The 21,337-nt window shown below is 48.8% G+C and overlaps 1 protein-coding gene across 1 annotated transcript in view; it reads left to right on the top strand.

Annotated features, from left to right (window-relative positions):
- Positions 1-21,337, top strand: part of BSN (bassoon presynaptic cytomatrix protein) — a 340,482-nt gene that overhangs the window by 126,825 nt on the left and 192,320 nt on the right. The window contains exons 3-4 of the mRNA XM_067561225.1: positions 5,536-5,749; positions 5,792-6,375. Of these exons, the coding sequence (XP_067417326.1) occupies positions 5,536-5,749; positions 5,792-6,375 (798 nt within the window). The remainder of the gene's footprint in view (positions 1-5,535; positions 5,750-5,791; positions 6,376-21,337) is intronic.

A 21,337-nucleotide genomic window follows, 5' to 3' on the forward strand; every position in this document is an offset into this window, starting at 1 on the left:
ACCTGTTTGGTAACTGTTGTCCTTCAAGATGTGTTACACATGTCCATTCCACAACTCATCCTCCTTCCCCTCTACATTGGAGATCCAGCAAGAAGTAAGTGAAGGGGGGTATGGAGGTGGTCTGCCCTGTATACCTGCATGCAGTAGCATTTGGCAGCAGTGGGCACTCAAGCCACCCAACAAGTACCGCTCAGGAAAAGTTTCTGATGGCAGTACACTGGGTGCACAGACACCAGAAGTGGAGTGGACATGTTACTGAACAGATTAGTAGCTGTTTTTTCTGTAGCCTCATGCCCCTTGCGCAAGGGGATTCAAGGATTCCTTCACTGCAGGAATAGTTCAGTAGCAGAGGTGGCTCTGAGAGTGGGGCAACAGTTTAAAAGGAGAGGGTTTCAAAGTAAGGATGAGAAGATAATGTAAAGAGGAGGGATTTAAATGTCGTAGGCCCTGGGGAACTCTTTGGGGACAAGATAGCCTGCTCAGAAGGGATGAGCTCTGCCTTTAACCAAAGGGGTCCCAGAAAGCTGACAAGTTTTTAAGGACTCTTTCAGCTAGGAGCTGGAGGAAGATGATGTGCTGAGGTGCATTCAAGACAGTGACAACTGCTGGGCATGTCAGTAACACAACAGAAACTACCCTGAAGTAGAGAAATGAGGAGAAATCCCTACTTACGAGAATGCAGTTATGGTATCAGGAATTCTGTATATCTTTGGCCTACAGATCAAGATACTGATAGCAAGGGCACAACATTGAGACCGAGCAAAGAGATAATGAAATCTGCTAAACAGTAATAACTTGAACTACCCAAATGTAACTGGTTAAACTGCTCATCTAGGGACAGTCTGGAGAAACAATCACAGCATGTGTGATTGTTGGAAAAGAATTGAGGCTGCTCTTAATTTAGTCCTAAGTGAAATACTCAAGAAGTAACTTGTGACTATAGTAGCTCAACATCCTTGAAGGGAGGCATTGTACCAAAACTGAGCACCATGACCCTAAAATGGCTGTGCTAGGTCTATACTATAGCCCTCCAGGCCCCAGATTAGGGTGTGTGTTGGGGGGGTGGCTGTGGAGCCAGCATGGCCAGTTCATTCTTGTGATCTGGGGATCCCTGGCTGTGGACTGGCCCCTTGGGCTCTGTTGCAGCCAGATATAATTTAGAGCACACCTGAGGCAGGCAGACTAATTGGCCCTGGAGTCAGGGAAGAGCAAAGCAAAACTAAAAAACATTTTTGCTCCATCCCTTTTTCAGCTCTGCTGATTCGCAATATGGAAGGAGGTTCACAAAGGAGTGCCTCAGAACAGGGGTTATTTAATATCTGTATTCATGATCTGCAGAGGCAGTTGAGCAGAGAAATGTCAAACTTTATTGGAGATGCAAAATTACTTAATTTACTTTGGAGATTTTACCTGGAGATGCAAAATTACTTAATTTAGTTAAGTCTAGAGAGACTGTGTGGAAAACAGAAGGACTTTGTGATGAAATGGAGAAACTGCCTACCAGCACGGCAGGGGTTAAAGAGAGTCTTTGTGTTCAGCTAGCCCTGCCCCATTATACCTGTAGCCAGTGCCAGGCCTGGAAGTGGGAGGAAAGGAGAGGACCTGGCTCAGTTCAGAGCAGGCTGGTGAAGAGGCAGGACCTAGCAGCCTCCCTACTGGAGCGGAAGGGTCACTAGTCAGCCAGTTGAGGCAGCTGCTGGAGAGGAAGCACTGTCTCCCCAGCAAAGGGAGACTGTGGAGACCTGTGAGCCACTGGCAACGGAGGTAACTGGGTGACTGAAACCCAGAGACATTTTGGGGTTTGGCCTCCCCAAACATATGGCTGCCCCACTCAAAGTGGCCTGGAACCATGGCTGAGCATCACCCAAGGTCCATGAAGGGACACTACTGGAGGCAAGCCCCCCAGCAAATTGGCCTATAGGGGCCATGCCCCAAACTGAAGAGACGGTGATAGGACATACCCCAGGCCAGTGAATTTAGACTCCCTGCTGAGGGCCACCTTGTTCAGGGGTCAACTCTTACAGGGTGCTGGGCTGGGACATGATGGAGAGGGGAGGTCCAGGTCCCTTTACCCCACCACCTAAAAGACTGAGGCACCTCGACCAGGGAAGCAAGAGGCTGGAAGCCAGGTGTGCCAACCACTAGGCTGCCGGCCCTCCAGGCAGGGCTGGTGCTAAGGAGTGGCAAGGAGGGCAATAACCCAGTGCCGAATGCCACAGGGAGCCTTGCGAAGTTAAGTTACATGCTTCAGCCCAGGGCAGTGGGACTTGAGGCAGGAGCACCATCTCCACCCCCGACTCATCTAAGCGGGCCACCCAGCCTGTGGGGCAATGTCAACGCCTCCGCGCCCAGCGCTGGCTCCACCCCCATGGCCCATCACATGTGACTTCCAGGGGCCCACTCCTTAGTTTTTGCCCTGGGCCCCAGCGAGTCTAAGGCTAGCCCTGCCTTCCGGCACCCTGTTACAGGCCTAAACAACCTAGGTGTTAAGCAGTTGAAAAGACATAGATGTAAGTGCAAGGAAAATCAGGATTACCCCTATACATTGAGGAATGGAAAATTAACTGAAAATAGATCTATGCATCACTATAGACAGCTCTGTAAAACCTCTGCTCCGTGTGCAGCAGTGAGTTAGAAAGTTCCCATAACGTTATTCTGTATTAGAAAGTGACAGAGAATACAACTGAAGTGTTGTAATACTGTTCTGTAAATCAATCATACACCCTAGTTATGTTCAAACTTGGGAAACTGAATTTAAAATGTAGAGAAAGGCAACTAAAATGCTAGGTGATATGATTAATGGTTATGAGAAGCAGTGGTTTGAGGCATTCCAATTTACTCTCTCATAATACAAAAACAATTACATTAAAAGGCAACAGATTTAACAGGGATGAAAAGGAAATTCTTCTTTACACACCACATAATTAGCCTGTGGAACTTACTGCTACGTATTGCTAAGGCTGAGAGCAGAATTTTAAAAATGCCGTGTCATTTACATTAATAGGAATATTTGGACCTAGTAATAACTTCTTTTCCTGAGCATTTTAGGAAGTGGAAAAAATCGAGTTATAAGAGGAATGTAGTTACCACCTTAACTATGGTGTGGGTACTTCCTTGCCCTATTTAGGCCTGATACATCCAGTTAGGATTGCTGTAGGTGTCTATCCCTTATGGCTGTGTGTATGGCTCTGCCATGCAGAAGGTAAAGCTACATAAGCAGGATACTGGTTTGTACCTTGGCTTTGAATCTCTTGCTGACTGTTTGGCATCAGCTGCATGCCCTTTAGCTAGGCCAGGCAAGTACCTGTGTACTAGCAGAGGTACAGAGTGCCTCTCATGGTGCATGGGGCAGAAGTGCTGAACACATCTTGTGTTCCTGAAGGTCAAGCCATGTCAGTTTCCAGTTAACAGTGCAGGACTATTATGGTTTAGGCAGGTCTCGTTTGCCAATTTGTAGGACCCTAATTGCTTGTCTCACAGAAGCACTACATTTGCAGAGCTGATTATCCTGCAAACAGTGTCATACATTAATATTTGTACAGCTGCACGGGCATCCTGGGGATTCTTAGAAGCAAAAGGCTCACAGCGCCTATACAGCCTCTTTAATTAACTTTACGCAGACATTAGTGTGACACAGGGAATGTCTCTCAAACGGGGAGCTTTTCATTTATTGCTACTTAGCCAAGGTGTTTTATACGTTTCATTTCCATCCAGAAATTCCTCATTTATGGAGTGAAAACTAGCCTTTTGCTTTCAGTCAACAGTTTGCCTGCCCAAGAGGATAACTTCTTATGCACAAGAACTTCTTGCATCTATGTCAAGGGCTGCGGTGCGTACCGTCTTCCATGGCCAAGGAACTAGAGAGCAGGAACCCTTGATGAGTGTGAGGTCCTTATCTGTGTAATTTGTGGTTCATGAAATGCTGCCAGCCCAGCCTTCCATCTTGCAGGAAGCCTTAATAGGTTGTGCTACACTAAAGCTGAGCACTGAGCCAGAGGAGCTAAGCTGTCCGTGTTAGTGATGTAAGGCAGGGTTTCTCAACCCATAGGTTGTGGCCCAAAATTGGATATCAGAAAGTTTGAAAGGGTGGCATAGAAGCCCCGTGGCTCCTGTCCCACAGAGCTGGCTGGGCTCATCTCTCTGATCCAGGCACTGCAGCATCCGGGGTCTCAGCACCACTCAAGTTTGGCCCATCTGTCATGATGACACAGGGCCGTAACCAGAGTGGGGCAGCTGCCCAGGGTGCAAAGCCAAAGGTGGAAAAATGGGGTGGTGGGGGGGAGGTCACATGTCCCTTCCCCTCCTTCCCCCCCTGATTTCTGCCTTTCATTTAGCACAGAGGTTTTCAAACTGTGGGGCGCGGCACAGAGTTAAAAAATCCTTGCCTTCTGCCAGGAGCGGGGAGATGGAAAGCTGGTGGGAACCCCTGGCCCACTTGGGCCTCTGGTTCTCCATGCTGTGGGAATCAGGGTGCTTTCCGTCTGCCTGGCAACCCTCCCTGCCCTGCTCCTTGAGCCAGGCCCCCTCTGCATGGTTGGGTGCTCTCCAGACATGGCGGGTGGCACAGCTCCGCGCTGCACCCCCGACACTCTCTTGCCTCTCCCCCAAAGGAGACTGGCATCTTCCGGTGCCACCCTCTGGAGCTGACCTCTGCCCATGGAGATGGCTGCCATGAGATGCTGCCTGAGGTGCTCGCTTACTGTTGCCTGGGGAGCGCCCGGCTGTGCAGAGGTGACCCGACTCAGGGAGCAAGAGCGGAAGGGATACCAGGCAGCCAATCAGCTCCCACAGCATGGAGAGCCAGGGGCCTGAGCGGGCTGGGTGGCTCCCACCAACTTCCGATCTGACGGCTCTTGGCAGGAGGTGACAGTTTCAAACTGCTGTGCTAAGCGGAAGGCAGAAATCTGCATGGTCGTGGGGTGCCTTCCTACACCACCTCATTTTCCCACCCCTGCGGCTTTGCACCCTGGGCAGATGCCCTGCTTGTCCTGCCTTGGTTATGGCTCTGGGCACTGGAACCCCAGAGGTTGCAATGCCTGGAGCGGAGAGCCAAGCCCAGCCAACCCCACAGCACAGGTGCTGCAGGAGCCACCACTGTGGGATGAGTGCCAGGCAGGACCCAACCCCCACAGGAGGCAGGATCTCCAGGTCCCCACCCCCAGACTATTTTCTGGATCGCAACAAGCCATAAACATTTACAAGTGGGTCCTGAGCCCCGAAAGGTTGTGAACCACTGCTGTAAGGTATTGGATATACTGAAACAGTAGTCTTCTGCACACAGGTATCACTATAGGCCACAAGTGGTATACGGTAGAATTGTACCTGGAAGATCCTTCTTCTTATGCTTATCAAATAGCAAAATGCTTCTCTGCATAGGGAGGTTTTGATAGTGCTTTAATTCTGCTCCTAGAGTTAGCAGAGCATGGGCAGAATTGGCTGTGAGGCTTGTAGACAGGTACTGCATTTGTGTTGCCATTGGCCATGCAGATCCTGTCCTTGACCATGACTCACTGCATTGTCTTTTTTGTCTTTCAGGTGAAAGAATGGCTATGTTTGAATTGCCAGATGCAGAGAGCGCTGGGGATGGACATGACCACCGCACCTCGCTCCAAAAGCCAGCAGCAGCTACACTCCCCTTCACTCTCTCCATCCCACTCCCCAGCCAAACAGCCCCAGCCTCAATCCCTGGTAACAACAGGACAGGAGAAGCCACCGGGAACTGTGCAGCCGGGCACTAGGCAGGGTGCTGGTATTCTGCAATCAGAGTCACCAAAACTACCCCCACCTGCAGCACAGAGGGAACAAAACAGCCAAGGCCAGCCAAAACCTGCGGCTCCTCAGGAAGTGGTGTGGTCTTCCCCTCAGCATCAAGCAAAGCCTTCCTCCGGTGACCAGAGAAAGACTGTGGGAGACTCCCCAGCAAAGACATCAGCCCCATCCCCCAGTGCTGCGGCACAAGAGCAACCCCAAGAGGGCCTCACAGGAAAGCTCTTTGGGCTTGGGGCTTCTCTCTTGACCCAGGCAAGCACACTCATGTCTGTCCAGCCAGAGGCCACCCCACAAAGTCAGCAGTCCCCTGGCAAAGTGCCTCAAAAAATTGTCTTCAGTGATGCCAGCAAAGAAGCTGGACTCAAAATCCCTGGTGCTGCACCTGGAGCACAGGGTAGGGCTGGGACCACCCCAGCTACAAAGCAAGGAAAAGCAGAACAAATCATCAGGCCAAAGGAAGTGCTGAAAGAAAGAGTCTTGTGCCCCCTCTGCAAAGCAGAGATCAACGTGGGCTCTGGTGAACCCTCCAACTATAATACCTGTACAACCTGTAAACAGCAAGTCTGCAACATGTGTGGATTCAACCCGACACCTCATCTGGTGGAGGTAAGGAGGCTCCACAATGTGCTTGGGCATCTTTCAGTGTACTGGGAATCCTGAGTCTGTTATTACTAACATGGCAAAAGTCGGCACATTTTCCTTTCAGGTTTTAATAGACTTCTTAAAAAGCCTATGACAAAGTCCCTCTCAAAAGGCCAGTTACTGTGCAACATGTCACCGCGCTTTAGAAATAAATCAGCTGTGAACTTGGGCCATGTGCTTGGATCTTGTTTGTGTTGGCATTTTGCTATGTTTGGTTTGGGGTGGCAGGGCAGAGTTGCTGAAGATGGCCTTTGCAGTTTGCTTGGCATGTCCTTGTTTGGCTGTAGCCCTTCAATGGCATCTTTGGGTGTCCAGGAGCGCAGAACGTGACTGCTGCCTGCTGTGAGTGCTTGGAGTCCTCAGTCCCTGTGCTTATGGGCAGGAGGAGGCAAGGTGGAGGAAGATTTTATGTTAGGTAGGGGTCTGTTGCAAGACAGTGATTATTTCTCAGGACACTAGGGTACTGGAAGTGGATCCTAGCTTTGGGGTCATGCTGTTCAATGAAAAGCTGGTGGTGAATAAGTCAGTAATCATACATGGCTTGATAATGAAGGAGGCTCCTGACTTTGGCTGCATAATGCTGCAGAACTGGTTTGATGCCGTTGGCTCCATCTGGGAATTAGGTGCAGTGTAAATTTGTTGGGGGAAATGATGTGGCTGTGCTGTGTATGTCCAATATAAAATGTAAGAGACATCCTGCTCCCAAACTAGCTCTGGCAGAGTACATCCATTGGCATGTAGGATGAAGGTCAGATGGAGTACCATTGCTGGTGTACGGTTCACCACACTGCACTGCAGTATTCCCTGCACAGAGATCCTTGCAGTCACAGAAGCTGGTAGCTCTCAGTGACTTTAACTTCCATGGGGATGTCACATTTGCTGGCCTGCTCAGGGTTTCATGGCCACCGTGAAGACCAGATATCCAAGGTGGTTGAAAGCTTGACTTCTACAGGCACTTAGGCTCTGGTGTTTGAGTTAGAATTAGATTGGAGAATTGACTACTATACTCTTTTCTGTTGCTGTCTGACATTAAATTGATTGTTTTTCATGATTTTAAAGACATTTAATGAGAAAACACTGAAAAATATCCCATGTGTAACCAGTTCTGCTTAAGTACAATATCTAGTTCAGGTATGCCAGATGTATTCTTCTTTTTATTAAATTACGAATGCTGGCATAAAACCGGCAATGTGGAGCTGAATTCACCAATGGGATAAAGCAGTGCAAGTCCATTGACTCCGATGGAGTTGCTCCTGCTTATGCCTGTAGTGAATCTGGGTCCTTATTGTTCAGAGTTCACCCCACAGCAATGCCTTCTTTTTCTCTGTTCCTCTCAAGCTGAACAGGATGAGGTTGGGCCCATACTTATATGGGAGGTTCCTCAGGTTTTCCTATTGCTAGTGCCACAGGAAGTGGTGCTGGTGATTCCGTAGGTGATACTCTCCCTTTGAGTGCACAGTAGACCAATGCTCTGATGTGGGGCTGTGCTGCTGGAGTGTCTGTCATTTGGATGGATATATTAAACCAAAATCATGACCACTTGTCATTTACATACCCATGCATTCTGTCCAAAGAGTAGGGATGGTAACCCTGCTAGCCTGGTCCAATTCCATTACAGGCAATTACATTTTACCTCCCTCATTTCCCCCTGCAATTTCAATTTCATATAGAAATTTCCTTCACTTCCAGAAATGCCTGGATAGGACAGCTGTTGAACAGCTGTCACATTCTATACAGAAAGGGGTGAGTCTGAAGTGGGGCTGTGGGAGTGATGCTGGAGGTAAAGTTGCAAAATTGTTTCCATTGCACATTTATACACTTCTTTTCTCAGATGGCTGTAACTTTTTGAACCAGTCACCTTTTGGGCTGAAATGTTTCACTCTTTGGTGTCTACCTACAGTTATCTTGGTTTGGAAAGTTGGAGCACAGTTCAGCCATTAGGAGAGGCTGAAAGATTGCACATTTCTCATTACAGAAGAATTGTTTTTTCTTAACAGAGCTGTGTGCAAAAGAGCTGCAAAGCAGACTGCGAAGAATTCAGGGATCTCACAAAACTGGGTGACTGGGCAACAAAATGACAGATAAAATTCAATGTTGATAAATGCAAAGCAGTGCACATTGGAAAACGTTATCCCAACTACACATACAAAATTAGCTGTTACCAGTCAAAAAGAGATCTTGGAGTCATTGTGCATAGTTCTCTGAAAATATCCACTCAATGTGCAGGAGCAGTCACAAAAGCTAACAATGTTAGGAACCATTAGGAAAGGGATGGATAATAAGACAGAAAATATCATAATGCCATTATATAAATCCATGGTACGCCCACACCTTGAATACTGCAGGCAGTTCTGGTCACCCCATCTCAAAAAAGATATATTAGAATTGGAAAAGGTACAGAGGAAGGCAACAAAAATGACTAAGAGTATGGAACAGCTTCCATATGAGGAGAGATTAAAAAGACTGGGACTATTCATTTTAGAAAAGAGAAGACTAAGGGATGATATGATAGAGGTCTATAAAATCATGAATAGTGTGAAGAAAGTGAATAAGGAAGCATAATTTATTCCTTCACATAACAAAAGAACCGGGGCTCATCCAATGACATTTATAGGCAGCAGGTTTAAAACAAACATACGGAAGTACTTATTCACACAGTCCACGGTAAACCTGTGGAACTCATTGCCAGGGGATTTTGTGAAGGCCAAAACTATAACGGGGTTCAAAAGAGAATTAGATAAGTTCATGGAGGATAGGTCCATTAATGGCTATTAGCCAAGATGGTCAGAGATGCAACCCCATGCTTTGGGTGTCCCTACCCACTGACTGCTAATCAATAACAGGGGATGAATCAGTCGATTGCCTATCTGTTCATTCCCTCTGAAGCATCTGGCATTGGCCACTTTCGGAAGGCAGGATACTGGGCTAGCTAGACCATTGGTCTGACCCAGTCTGGCCATTCTTGGGAGGTTTGAAAGCTGGGATAAATATCTAACATTAGTCCTCAATGAAAATGGGTTTAAATTAACATGACTTTAAGGATCTGGAAATTATGTGCTGAGCATTTTTGCATAACCACATGATGGGTGACATCTGTCCCTGTACACAAGGCTTAGGCATCACTTACTCCCTCTATTCCCCTCTATTCAGCATTGGTGAGGCCTCATCTGCAATATTTTGTCCAGTTTTGGACCCCCCACTCCAGAAAGGATGTGGATAAATTGGAAAGAGTCCAGCGGAGGGCAACAAAAATGATTGAGGACTGGAGCACATGACTTATGAGGAGAGGCTGAGGGAACTAGGCTTGTTTAGTCTGCAGAAGAGAAGAATGAGGGGGGATTTGATAGCAGCCTTTAACTACCTGAAGGGGAGTTCCAGGGAGGATGGAGCTAGGCTGTTCTCCGTGGTGGCAGATGACAGAACTAGGAGCAATGGTCTCAAGTTGCAGTGGGGGAGTCTAGGTTGGATATTAGGAAAAACCTTTTCCTTGGGAGGGTGGTGAAGCACGGGAATGGGTTACCTAGGGAGGTGGTGGAATCTCCATCCTTAGAGGTTTTTAAGATGCGGCTTGACAAAGCCCTGGCTAGGATTATTTAGTTGGGGTTGGTCCTGCTTTGAGCAGGGGGGTTGGACTAGATGACCTCTTGAGATCCCTTCTAACCCTCATCTTTTCTGATTCTGTGATTCTGTGATACTCTCCACTTCAAGAGCTTACATGGGACTTGCAGGTATGTGGTGCCCGGGTCTTGTATGGGCCCTGTGTGTGGGGGTGAGTTCCCTTTTAGGTGTTCCCCTAAGGATGATGAGTGGGGTATGTCATTCAATGTGCATTATAATGCTCCAGATCAGCCAGCAATGCTTTGAGGGCTGGCCTATTTTCAGGAAATCCAGAAGCTGGAAAATGGGATTAAGCACCTCCCCTTTCTCCTCATCTCACCAGCTTGCCCCCTTTGCCCAGAGAATTCAGCATAGGCCCCAGAGTTCTGTTCCCACTGATAGTACTTTGTACTTCACAAAGCCCAATTAGTGAGCCTGGCACCAACCACCTAGGATCATCTCCAGTTTACAGATGGAGTAACTGAGCCACAGAGATCAAATCCCACATTTTCAAAGGTGCCTAGTGATCGGGGCTGCCTCAGTTCTTCTGTACCCACTTTTAGATTTCTTAGGCCAAATTCATCCCTGATGTAATCCCACTGGAGCTAGTGGAATCACACCAGGGATGAACTTGGTCAGTGGGTCCTAATTTTCAATGATTCCTGGCACCTAGAGTTCCCATTGATTTCTGATGAGAGGAGAGAGTCTCTCTGTGTAAGGTACTGAGCAAACACAGAGTGCTGCATAAATAGCAAGGTGTGAGAGGAGATTGTTTGAAGGTGGATGGAAGTGAGCAATGGCAATGAGGAAATGTCCTGATACTGAGGTCTGTTATGCTGTGGAATAGGCCAGTGGTTCTCAACCTTTTCTCTGCTGTGGCACACCTCAAGCTCCAGGGACCTCTTCTCCCCACCCCCAGCCGGCAGCTGCAGGAGGGGAGTGGAGGGGCAGAGGAGCCAACCCATTGTTAACATAGGAGGGAAGGAGGGAAAAGAGGGAGATTGAACTCTGATTGGTTGCTCCACCCCTGGAGGAGGTGCAGCAATGAGGCAGATGGCCAATCAGAAGGCAGCTCCACCCCCCCTTGTTCTCACATGTATTTTTTCAAAAAATTCCACAGCACACCTGTTTGGCTGAGGGCAAACCAGTGTGCCATGGCACAACGGTTGGAAAATGCTGCAATCGTCTGCTGAAGGAAGTAACAGGAGCCCAGTTGCTTAGATCAAAGCACTGGGGGTTATGCTGGGGAGAACAATCCTGTGCTGGCTGGGAAAGTCTATATTAAGTGGCTTGCCCAGAGTCACGTAGGACATTTGCACTAAAAGTGGGAATGGAACACTCCCAATTATCTGATGTGCTCATGCTGTGTTTCCTCCACTAGGTCCTCAAGCAAATGTCTTCAGTTCTCCATAACGTAACTATGCCATCAGTGAAAGGGGCTACTCATGCATACCCATTGTGCGGTGCACTTGGTGGCCTATAGAGCAGTGTAAGCCTCAAGCATTTTTTTTAATCTCATGTTACAGATCACCAGTAAGTGACATGTCTCTATGAGCCAGGTTGGCTCTGCAAGGGGCTCCTGGTCCCTCTCTCCAAGCCAATTTTGCTGGGGGCTTGGTTGCATCTCCTTCACCCAGAGCTATGCTGTGTGTAGCAGGGGATCAGTACTGGACTGCAGCCTTCTCTTTCTGAGCTGGGCTGGCTCAGCTGGGTCAGCAGTAAAAAGCAGTGGAAACTTATTCTAGTCACTGAGGTCAGCAGGTGGGACTCTGACTCCGCCAGGGAGCTCATCTGTGAAGGAAGATGAGGCCTTTCATACTGTTAAAGGATAACAAATATAGAACACCTAATGAATGTTATATTTGTGCATTCTGGTTGGTTGAGCAGACAGTACGTGACAGATTTTCAACAATTTGGACACATGATCAAAATCAGGAAGGTTGATTGGTCGAAATGACACAGAACTCTGTGAAGCAGAAGATTCCAGGAGACATTACCATGTAGCAATCACTGCCAAAAACAGCCAAGAGAAAATACAAACTGAAATGAAGGGAATTAGCTACATCCTCGTAGGTACATGAGGATGGGAACTGGATGTGACAAATAGAGTCCTAACCAGAGGCAATGCTGAAGTCCATCTCAAAGAGGCACTGAACTCCAGTCTACAGTTTACCTGCTACTGTTACTGGTGTAAAAAGTGATGGCTGCACTGTGAGGAGGAGAGTCTCCATTAATTGTTGATGTAGTTGGAATTGTTCCTTAAGACTGTTCCCTGGTGACAGTCCTATGTAGATTTCAGCTAGTATGGCTCCCTTTTCCTATCCTTATCAATGTCCCTGACTATTAGTACAACCCTCCAGACTACCCTGCCCTTGTTGGGAGTTACTGCCCAGGGAAACCTGCAACTGGAGGCTAAGGCAGTGGGCCAAATCCCAGCCCTGGCTCAGAGCCCAGCCAGAGTACTGCCACTTAGCTGGGCTCCACAGCCATCATCAATCCTTCTGATCCTGGAAGTGGAGACTCCTCACTGCTCAGAGCTATCCTAGGACAGAGCCATCAGTGACTCCACATCCCCCTGTATGTCACTGAGAGTGACATTTCAGCTGAAGGGGTGGGATCTCCCCGCTCAGTAAGAGGGGAGCAGGCAGTGAGAGGAGAGAGAAAAGCAGATCCCTGCCTGAGAGCCAGTGCCAGCTCCATTTGGAGCAACCGGCTAGGCAGAATAGGGGTGTAGGAATCCTCCGTTTCCAGGGCAGTGTGCGAGGAGAAGGGGGCAGTGGAACCTCTTTCCCTACAAGTCAGTCATAGCTGAGGGTGTAACTGGGTGGCCTGCCCCTTTCCAGTTCAGAGGGCCGGCCGGCCCTGTTCATTTATCAGACCCAGCTGGCAGAGCCAGCGCTAGGCAGCATAAGCAGACTAAGCAATTGCTTAGGGCTTCAAGCAGCTCAAGAGGGCCCCTATTCACTATTATTGGGGAGGCCAAAGATATTCCTGCTTAGGGCCCCCAATGGGCTAGCCCAGCTGTGAAGGGGTCAGTGGTTCCTATAAAGGGCTGAAAGAGCGCAGTTGGAAGGGAGTTGCAGAAGGAGCTGGCTCCTATGAGTAGCCCTGGAGCAGAGTGAAAGGGCTCTGGGGCCCAGCAGCCTACTATGGCTGTGAGTTCTTGTTTGATTAATAAAATAGTGCCCTGGAAGAAGGGCATGAAAGCCTCTGGGCATGCCAGTGAGTCCCCCATGAGCTGGGGAGCCAGGCCATCAGTCCATATGTGGTGGGGAAGATGGACTGTTGAGGAGCCCTGGAACTGGGGGGAAAGTGAGGCAGTGGTTAGCATGAAGCTAGACTGGATAGCTGACATTGCTACCAGGGAGCTTGGTCTTCTCCTCTCCTCCCAGGTATCTCTGCCGAGGTTACTGTGGCCCATGTCTAGTAGACACCCTTGTGCAGTATCTGTAGGCTTAGAAGGGCTTGATGTTTATTGGTAAATGTTGTTCCATGTTGATTTCACCATAAACCCACAAACTGAGGATAAAATGTTTCCATTGATGATAATCGAAATGTACAGATAGGCAACACAGAAAAAGGCTGCTTGAGAACTTACTAGCTTTTGATTTAAGGATACTTATTTTGCATATTTTGACGGGATGCTGACAATTTGTGTTTGAACGGCTGTAAAGCTTTAACTTTTTGAATGTGTGTCTACTGTCATTAAATAATTATTGTCTGACACCCTCCATAATTCCCACAGCTGTGAAAATTTAAATATATATATATTTATAAAATATTAAATATATATATATGGAAAAAATGCTTAAAATCCATAATTTTGTGCAACTGTGAAAATGTCAATTAAAAATAGGAAAAAAAATGTTAAAAATAAACACTAATGTTATCTGACAAAGTCATAAATAGATAGCACTTTGCCAAGCTGGAGGGTCTGTGTCGGGCCAGAAATAGGGTCATACCTTCCTCTCTCTACCTGGCCCCCTTCTGGGCTTCCATGGGTCCTGGGAGGAGAGGCTGAGCATGTGCACCATGGAGCTATCATGCGCAGGAGTAAGAGGCTTGCATGCCCCTTCGCTGGGTCAGGATTTGGCCCATGCAGGCTGAGGTATATGTTGGCTGGCTGGCTGCTGAACACACCTTATGTTTATTGGAACCCATGGGATGGGAGAGCCAGTGACTTTTTTTTTGTAGAGAGTTGAGTTCATATGGGCCTTTTCATGTTGTCCTTCCATCCCCAGGATAGGGTGGGTGGGAGATTCTTAGCCCTGGGGAATGAGGACTTTGTGCAAGGATAGAGTTTGGGCGTCCAGTGGTTTTTAAATTAGGTGGCAATCAGGTAATGGGATTAAAGTCTCAGCCCCTCCTGCCCAGATTCCCTCCTTGGATCTAGATTTCTGTACAGGGCTTTTCAACCTGGAATAATACAACTGCTGTGGGCAGGGAATGGCAGTTACTCAGGTCTGGGATCCCTCGCAGTGGCTTAGGGAAGGCCCCTAATCCGGCACAAACTGAATGAAGCTTTGTGGTATCTGTTGGAGGCGAAAGCCTTATGGAGAGCACAAGTGTTATCGACACCGATGTAGGTGACACTGAATGCTGGCAATCCTCTCTCTCTCCTTATTGCCATGCTGTGACAGGTGTTGGGTGGGTGAGGTGTCCTAATGATACCTTAACTGCCCCTAAACAAAGCCCTTATTTCTGTGAATTATAATTCTAGCAGCCGGCCCTCCCTTGTAGCAGTCCCCTGGTCACACACATCCTGTGTTCCAAAAGAGCTCTTGGAAATGGCTGACAACACACGTCACACCAAGCCACCGTAGGCATAGGTGCTGCAGCAAAGATCGGGCTGTTTGTAGGGCAAGCAGCGGGGAGAATGACTGCTTCCTTGCCACTCATAAATCTCCTGTGAAATGCCCAGCTTCGTAACAAATGGTGCCCATGTGGAGGTCTTCAGAGACAAATGGAGCAAGCAGGCTACCTGGTAGGGTTTGGTTTGGGGAGTAATTGCCCTGCACTGCATTGTAAGTTTTCTAAAGCTCTCACATGAGCCCCTGGGGGAGGTTTGCATGTTAGGCAGAATATGCTAAAACATGGCTGTGGCAGAACAGCCCTTTAAAAAGTAGTAAACCAAGCTGAAATATGAGCTGTGTCAAGTCAACACTGAAGGGTGTTACCGAACCCTGACAGAGGGAATTGGAAAGAGGTTTTGGAATTCAAAGCCTGTATCACATTGAGTAACTTAGTATCTTTATCATTCAGTTTCTGATTTACACGTTCATTGCTTTTTATTTATTGCTGTGTGCTGCTGGCCACACCATAAAATGGACCCTGAGCCCTTTCAGGGTTCCTTAGGTGCCATTACATTTGCCATGGTTATTTACTTCTATTGTATTGTGAGTACTCAAAGCTGTGACTGCTCCTTCCAGGGGCAGGATAAAAGAGAGCAATCCCACCCCTGCAAGCTAACACATAGCAGTACTTTCTTGCTTTCCCCATGGTCACACCAGGAGGAAAATAGAGCTCTGATAGAAAGAAACACAGAAGAGAGATGGACAAGATCTGTTTGGCCTTACTATAGGGGGACCTAGTAGCAACCCCTATATTTAGACTGCCTAACACTTTTCATTGTAAAGGGTTCTTGTAATCTCCATTATTCTCAGCTGAAGGAATGCCCTCAGACTAAGGAAGTGCTGCGTTTTTGTTCTATGAAATTCTGTTCAGTTTTGGCTGAGATATTAACTTTCAGGATGGCCATTTCCCTCCCTCGGGAAATGTTTGATAGAGTGCCTGAATAATAAGGCATAGACATTCGAAAGCTGGGCTCAGACCCTGCCAAAGCAATGGCAGCAAATGCTCTACTGGCAACACCCAGGAGCTGCCAGAGCAGCTGCGGGGGAAGAGAATTGGGCTGGGTTCCACCCCCACTAATCCAGCTCCTAAAAGCTGACTGCAGTAGCACCTTTCCCCTTTTCCTGTTGCCAGGATGCCACATAGGGCTGGAGCTACCCCAACGCCTAAAGGAGAGGAATGTGCAAGAGAGAGAGAGATGGACCGGGCTCCCTCCAGTAACCCCTGGAGGCAGCATATGGCCCTTCTAGCCAATCCCACCTTCTATGGGCACCACATGAGGCAGGAGCACTGGAGACAAAGAGATCGGCTGGGCTTCTTACTAGGGCCCAGCAGTCAACCACCCATCTGGGATAATAACACCCTTCTCCTCCTGTGGGCTAATGAATTAGCTCTGCAGCTCAAGTAGTAGCTCTCTGCAGTCTTATACTGGAGATTCGGGGTTCAAATCTTGCTGGGGTGGGGGAGGGGTGTTATTACAATTACTAAAGCTCGGCCCAATTGTCTACTCATGGACTGCAGAAAATCTTGGAGCTGTGGTTGGGGATCCTTGCTTGTCCTTCCTTCTCCTCCTTCTCCCTACATCTCAATGAGCCGCCTCTGGTGTGGTGCCCACCCACCAGGGACTTTGCTCAGCCATTACTGCAGCACCCTGCCAATCCAGTGATGACCCCTACCCCTCTGGTGATCTTATAATGTTTCCCTCAAGAGGTGTATGCATGGTGAGTGTGCCTTTGACTGTGCATCTGCCAGGGGGATCAACACTATATACTGTAAATAGTAACAGTCTGATCATTAATAACAATTCCCTGCTCTCTTGCCATGCATTAGTTGTCCTCTCCTCACTTGGGCACAACTGGCGTAAGCAGCAAACAGCAGGGCCTTGCTCTGGGGCAGAAGCACTTTGCACAGGGGGAACTGAGCTCAGATCCCCCACTCACTCATCAGATTCCCCTGCAGCTGGATAAAGGTATGAAACTCTTCTGCAGCTGAGCCAGGTGCTCTAGGCTGCAGCTGCCATAACCAGAGACCCAGAGGAGGAGGGAAAGGCATAAGGCAGGTTCACTTGTGCTGTGGCGTGAGGGGTCTGGCCAGCACAGCCCCACATTTGGGAAAGGCAGGATGAGGCCAGTTGGAAGATGTGCTGATTCCACACGTCTCCCTGGAGCTTCTGATAGCAGAGTTCCTTTGGAACTTACACCTGTCAAGTACTTCATTGAAGGCAACCATGGAGCCAGGGCCTGCATCCCTACAGGGCATTGCCTGCTCCAGGACAAAGCAGCAGAAATGGCCAGAGGGCCAAGGGAAGGGTTCAGTTCTGGGGAAAGAGCTGAGTAGCTGTGGCTCAGCTCAGCTAAGGAACGAGTGGGAGGGGCTGTGAGAAATGACTGGGGACACCTGGCATGGAAAGGATATTTAGTGCTAGTTGAGGAGCCAGAGGGGAATGTAGGACAGTTGAGGATGAATATCCTGAAGAATGGGGTGCCAGGGCTGTGAGCTTGATTTAAGTCAATGGGGCCCTTTCTCTCAACTGCAGTAGAAGCAGAACTGAGCTCTGTCAGACTGTGGGCAGATGAACCCAGGGCAAGGAGGGAGAGAACCCAGAGAGCCCCATTTCTGCCTACACTTGGGGAGATGTGCTAGCTCCACTCAGGCCAAATCTGCTCCAGTTACTGTGCAGCACAAGGAAGCTGAAGTGTCTCCAGCAAAGTTTCCTATGCAGGGTATTTGATTTATTGGCCCCTGTTTACCAGTGCCTGCAGAATCCCTGCTGTAGACCCACTGCACAATAGCACAGATCCCTAACAAAGAACACATCTTGTGGGGCTCGCCCCATGGGCAGTTTTTGGCTGTAGCTGTGCTTGAAAACTGCATGGAGAGGTTCTAACCCTGTGAAGCAATTGAGTCAGATCACTGCATCCTTCTCCATGCAGCCTGGGCACCAGGGAGAACACAGGAGAGACTGTCTCAGCATTATGGCAACCCTCCCCACCACTGCCAGGAGCAATTGCAGGGAAGGTCTTGCTCAGCCCTGGCATCCCCAGGATGCTCTGTTGTCCTCCCCTCCCCCCATGTTTCCTGCCTGTGCGTCTTTCCATCCACACTCTGTCCTTCAGCCATTGATCTCCTCAGATCATTTCACAGGGATAAGAGCTTAGTGCGCAGAGCTATGGACAAGAATTTTTCAAACTACACCTTGATTTTTAAAGTTACAAGAAGAGGAAGGCAACCCATCACCCCTTCTGCCCCCTCTACTCCCCTCTCCCTTTGCAGCTCAGCTGGATGCAGCATTTTAACCGTGGCGATCACTTTTGCCCTTGACATGCCAGAATCTGAAACCACATTTTTCCCCAGGCCTTGCAGAGGAGGATGTAGGATGGAGCGAGATAGGGCTGGATAGGGCATATGATGCGTTGTTAATTGAGGCAAGGCAGCCTGTTGAAATGATCACCTTCCTGCTTTGAGACATAAGTCCTGCACCTGCAGCTTTGAATTGTACAGATGAATTTCTTCTGCCGGATCACTTGTGTTCAATTTGCAGTGCACTCTCTCCATTGCCACTAGGTCTTTTTCAGTGTCACTCTGTGTGTCTGCCTCACACTGAAGAGTTTGGGTTGGGGTGAGTTTCTGCATTTTTCCAGTCTGAATCACAGGCTGTTCTTCCTCACTGCTGTTTCTAATCGCCTACAGTTCTCCTGTCCTCATTGGTGTTTCATCGTCTTCCCATTTAGTATCACCAGTGAATGTTACTGTAGTGATCATTATCTGGGTTGTGTATCATTAGTAAAAGGTATTAACTAAGAACAGGGCTAACACCCCATCCCTCAAATACTTCATGGGAAATGTCCCCTATCTGATCAGTTCAAATTGGCTAGGGTCCTTCAGGGTCCATGTGACATATGTCAATGCCCTATACAAGCCCATCTAAATGGATTTTTAATGTAAAAATTTGTGAATCACTGTACCAAATTCTCTATGAAAAATCAAGGGCTTTTATTTAAGAATGCTCAGTGAAGTTACTTACATCCTGCAGGGGGAGAATTGGGCCCAGGATAAAATATCCACCAGATAGTGAACACTGTGTGACTTGGATTTAAAGTTATACTGACAAAGAAAGGGGTTGGGAGAATGGAGCCGGGCCTGCCCTATTTGCAGAAGCAAATGCTGCAGCTCTTGTATTTGGCTCCAGGGAAGAATGCTTGTGGAAATGAGAATTAAATTATATGAAAAACTCCATTAGACCAGTGTTTGAATAGAACATGGTGCAGCCTGGGGCACCAAGAGAACAGACAACAGAGTGGGGGCTGCGGGATAGTTTTCAAGTCCAAATGGTTCGTGTATCAGCTTTTATGCTTTTTCGAAAGAGGAAGAGAGGCCTGAGAGTAGCTTTGGCCCTGGCTGCCTGCAGTGGGACGTGTGTGGGCCTGTTCTGTCTCACTCACCTCCCAAGTGCTCCCATTGAAATGGTTAAGGGGGTGACATCAGACCCTCTGCCTTGTCTGTATTTGGCTCTATGCTGGAGAGTCAGGTACCCTTGTGGCTGATCTTGCACCAGCCACCTGCCTATATGGGTACATTGTCACTGGAAATTCAGTAACTCCTGGCCAAAGAGGATTAGCAGGGTTAACACAATTCAGGCAGGTCAGTGATACTCTGGGGCACAAATCCCAGCTCCAGCTCTGTAGCTCTCTCGGGCTTTGTGCACTTCCCTTCCTGAGTGGGGGAACCAAGCAAGATAGAAAAGGTTTGAGAAACTCCAGCCTACATGGTTTTGTAGCTAGCCCTGCATTAACTTGTATAAGGGGTCTATTAGCCCCTTACTGAAACTTAGTGGATCTTTTTGGTTGGCATCTCTGGAGGAAGCAGGTCCCTGGAACGGACAGCCCACAGGACCAGTGGAGAGAGGCCAACTCAGGTCAGTCTGATTGACAGGGCAGGCAGGACAATGAGGGAGCTAGGAGGATGGGGGGAGCCCAGCCGTCTGTGGGAGCTGGAGCTGCCTGCTTGGGCATGCAGGGGCAGAGCTGACCTGAGCTAAGGCCAAAGCAGCCTGCAGCTGGAAAAGGAGCCCAGGAAGCTGAACTGAGCTGAGCCACAGCAGCAGAGCCAGAGGGGCATCCCAGAGAGCCAAGCGCAGCTGCACTGAAGCAGAGCGAGCTGGGGCTGGAGCCTGTCTGGAGCCGGGTGTGGTGAGCAGCTGGGGAGAACGAGGGGTACTCTGGGAGTGTGTGTCTAGGGGCAGAGCAGGGGTCTGACTCAGCATCCCTGCAATGCAGCCAGGGCCTGGACAGTGGGCCTGCGATGTGTGACACAGACTGTGAACCTTCCTTACACCCCAGAGACGCTGTGTGTGGTGCCCCGGGCCAGCGGGCAGTGCTGGGTGTTTTCCTTTAACCTTTCTCCTTTTTTCTTATTTTTTTATTTGATTTTTTATTGCTGTTTGTTTAATACATTGTGTTGATTTACAGTGTATAAAATGATCAGTGGGTCAGGGAAGCGCCCAGTGCAGAGTTAGTATCCGGAGTGGGGACACCCTAGCCCCTGCCGTAAGGGACCACAGCAAGATTGGGCGTTGAGCCCCAGGAATCCTGGGCCCAGCCTTGTCGGGGTTACAGGGACCCTACCACTCAGGAGAGTGGGAGGGGAGCCCTTGAAGTCAGGTGGGCCTTTGGGGAAAGGGAGTGGAAGCAGGGACTCAGATCCCTTTACTAACCAACTCCACTGGGGCAGTGTGAGAGCCAGGAACATTCCTCACAACAGTGGGCCCATTCCCCGCTTACACTTGCAAAAGGGGGTGGGGAGGGACAGGGGAAGGGCACCAGCAGGGACCACTACAAATGCAGGACTTTGGGAGCCGGGCATTCCTGGAACCGGAGCTTTCTCCAAAGGGGGCAGGATGAGCATAGGGCCAGCCAGTGGAGCTGAGCCAGTATGGGTGTGGCGCTCACACCTCTCCCGTTAAACTTATGTAAACTGAGGGAATAATTTGAGGATTCCTGCTGAGTTCTCCACACCCAGCTACAACACAAGCTGGGGCTTAAAAGCCCGCTGCCTTTATCATGGGAAGCTAAGATTGGCCCAGCACCGGGGACATTGTGTGCAAGAGAATGAAAGGAATAACTCCAGTTAGCAAAATCCTCATGACAGACACAGCAATTGAGGCACACCTTCCCTCTATGTACTTGAACAAGCTTAGCTCCTGGGGCACATGACTGCTCCCCAGGAGATAAAGGCCTTCCTCACTGTTCTCTCTCCCATGGAGAGGACCAGCATGGCTGGTAAAGCTTAAATAGCAATTTGAGTGGAGGTTCTTCTGCCTTAGCCTGTCTCCCCCTCTCAAATAATAACAGAATGATGCCACTCATACTTCCATGCCAAGAGCCTCAGAGGGAGGAGGGGCAGTTTTATTATTCCCATTTTACAGATGGGAGAACTGAGACACAAGAACACAATGCACTTCCATCACATGCCCATAGAA

This window comes from Emydura macquarii, unplaced genomic scaffold (assembly GCF_026122565.2).
Source record: "Emydura macquarii macquarii isolate MOO-44397 ecotype Brisbane River unplaced genomic scaffold, CSIRO-AGI_Emac_v2 contig_2369, whole genome shotgun sequence".
Classification (NCBI taxonomy): Eukaryota; Metazoa; Chordata; order Testudines; family Chelidae; genus Emydura; species Emydura macquarii.